General features: G+C 37.2%; 1 protein-coding gene across 1 annotated transcript; it reads left to right on the top strand.

The window, feature by feature from the left end:
* The first annotated feature begins 856 nt into the window (after positions 1-856).
* On the top strand, positions 857-1989 carry LOC128125720 (poly(A) polymerase alpha-like). Its single transcript, XM_052763367.1, is given in 2 exon segments — positions 857-1313; positions 1316-1989. Coding segments are annotated over 2 exon segments (1125 nt in total). The 3' UTR covers positions 1984-1989.
* Positions 1990-2693: the final 704 nt, after the last annotated feature.

Below are 2693 nucleotides of genomic sequence, written 5' to 3'. Positions count from 1 at the left end.
ATAGAGTGAGATCCAGGGCAGGCATCAAAACTATGCATAGAAACTCATCTCGAAAAACCAAAAAACAATTAACTATTAAGTTTGTATTTCTTAACTGTATATTACATTTTTAAATGAGCTACATAAACATAATACCTTCAACAGAAATAAAAATATATAAACAGTGTAACAAAATTAACTTTAAATTTGTATCAATAAACCCAAATCCATAGCAATGTAAAACATTTCAAACAAATTGTTGCTCTTTAAAAGTAGGTTTAATAATCTATCCTTTTATCCTATCATATCTATATCCCCTTTTCTTTTTAGAAAAAGTTTGCATTTATAATCAACCACCGTTAAATTTGGGCATAACTTCTAATACTACTTCCTGTTTGTTGGGGGTTCTGGCAATCTTATGGGGATCCTGAGAAAATTAAGAGGTATAGTTAAAATATGGCTGTAGTAGTGTTTGAGGCGTTATCGACCTTTCAGGGATTCTTGGTCAAACCATATTAGACTAGAAACAATCCACAGGTTCTAATCTTTTGTGGAAACAAAAGCAGAATGTCTTTTCCAAAGCAACATATTCCTAGACACAAATTTTAAAGTCAAGATACCTTTAAAATATACATATTGGTTTAACTGAGGAGCCTTTATAATCAAATCTCTCTCTCCAGTTAAGAATCCCAAAGATGGTTCTAGAATGTTGTGAATGAAGGGGAAGGAGGAGAAGCGCTTAAAGCGGCGGGGCCGGTTGTGGGACTGGGTTGGCCTTAGGGCTGAGGCAGGCCCGTCTCTCCCGCCTAGGTGGATCATGCCCAGGGAAGCAGCTTAGGCGGTGGTGAGTGACTGGGTGGTGCCAGCGCCTGAGAGGATGCCTTTTCCAGTTACAACGCAGGGATCACAACAAATGCAGCTCAAACAGAGGCACTATGGCATTACCTCTCCTATCAGCTTAGCGGCCCCCAAGGAGACTGACTGTCTACTCACACAGAAACTCATTGAGACTCTGAAACCCTTTGGGGTTTTTGAAGAAGAAGTGGAATTGCAGCACAGGAGTTTAATTTTGGGAAAATTAAATAACCTGGTGAAAGAATGGATACGAGAAATCACTGAAAGCAAGAATCTTCCACAATCTGTAATTGAAAATATTGGAGGAAAAATTTTTACATTTGGATCTTACAGACTAGGAGTACATACGAAAGGTGCCGATATTGATGCATTGTGTGTTGTACCAAGACATGTTGATCGGAGTGACTTTTTCACCTCATTCTATGATAAATTGAAATTACAAGAAGAAGTAAAAGACTTAAGAGCTGTTGAAAAGGCATTTTACCAGTTATCAAACTCTATTTTGATGGAATAGAGATTGATATTTTGTTTGCAAGATTATCACTGCAGGCTATTTCAGAAGATTTAGACCTACGAGATGACAGTCTGCTTAAAAACCTACATACAAGATGCATAAGAAGCTTTAATGGTTGCAGGGTAACCGATGAGATTTTACATCTAGTACCAAACATTGACAACTTCAAGTTAACTCTGAGAGCCATCAAACTGTGGGCCAAATGGCACAACATCTATTCCAATTTATTACGTTTCCTTGGAGGTGTTTTCTGGGCTATGCTTGTGGCAAGAACTTGCCAGCTTTATCCAAATGCAATGGCATCAACTTTTGTACATAGATTTTTCTTGATATTTTTTAAATGGGAATGGCCAAATCTAGTGCTATTGAAACAGCCTGAAGAATGCAATCTTAATTTGCCTGTGTGGGACCCAAGGGTAAACCCCAGTGATAGGTACCATCTTATGCCTATAATTACACCAGCATACCCACAGCAGAACTCCACGGACAATGTGTCCGTTTCAACATGGATTGTCATGGTTGAGGAGTTTAAACAAGGTCTTGCTATCACAGATGAAATTTTGCTGAGTAAGGCAGAGTGGTCCAAACTTTTTGAAGCTCCAAACATCTTTCAGAATTACAAGTATGTATTTTAATTCATGTCAGCCACGTTGCTCTTAAGTACTGTTTTAACAGTGGCCTATGTGGTATATTCTCTTGCCAGATTAGTGAACTTTGTAGTCTCTCCTCCGGTGTCTGTAGAGTTTTCCTTACTGTTGCAAAGGACTTAGGAGTTTTAGTCAACTGTTGTTTTTCCCTTTATCAGTACAATGTGTCAGCCTTAGAGTTTTGTTGCTTGATTGACTTAGCATTCCTACTGTGTGTCAGCAGCTCAGTTCTAGGTGTGCAACTTGTCACCAGCACAGTCTGCACCTTAGCAAGCAGGTGAGATTTTCACTATCTGATTTCTGTTCTCTCTCAAGAAACTTCTTACATTTAATTCTGACAACTTACAAGGGTATTTAAAACATGCACAGACCCAATAAAATGTCAGTGTTCAGCTGATTTAATGTTTCTAGTAATTAGTAGCACATCATTGACCTACTATTTCCCCTTTCAAAAAAAATATGTCTGCAAACAGTTTCTAACAATTTAAGTGGTATAATTTTTACTAATGTCTTTAATATAATGTGTTAACACCTTAGAGGTTAAAAGCGTCATGAATTGTGTTGTGTTGAAAAATGTAAGTTACAATAAATTTTAAAGAAATAACAAAAAACCAAAAAAAAAAAAATCCCAAAGACAACACAATCCAGACTGGCTGTGTTATTTCCATCTTTGTGTGGCTTAACTTTTTATATTACTT

This window comes from Peromyscus californicus, unplaced genomic scaffold (genome assembly GCF_007827085.1).
Source record: "Peromyscus californicus insignis strain IS unplaced genomic scaffold, ASM782708v3 Scaffold_4__1_contigs__length_199733344, whole genome shotgun sequence".
Taxonomy (NCBI): Eukaryota; Metazoa; Chordata; class Mammalia; order Rodentia; family Cricetidae; genus Peromyscus; species Peromyscus californicus.
This window is presented reverse-complemented; position numbering and strand designations above follow the sequence as displayed.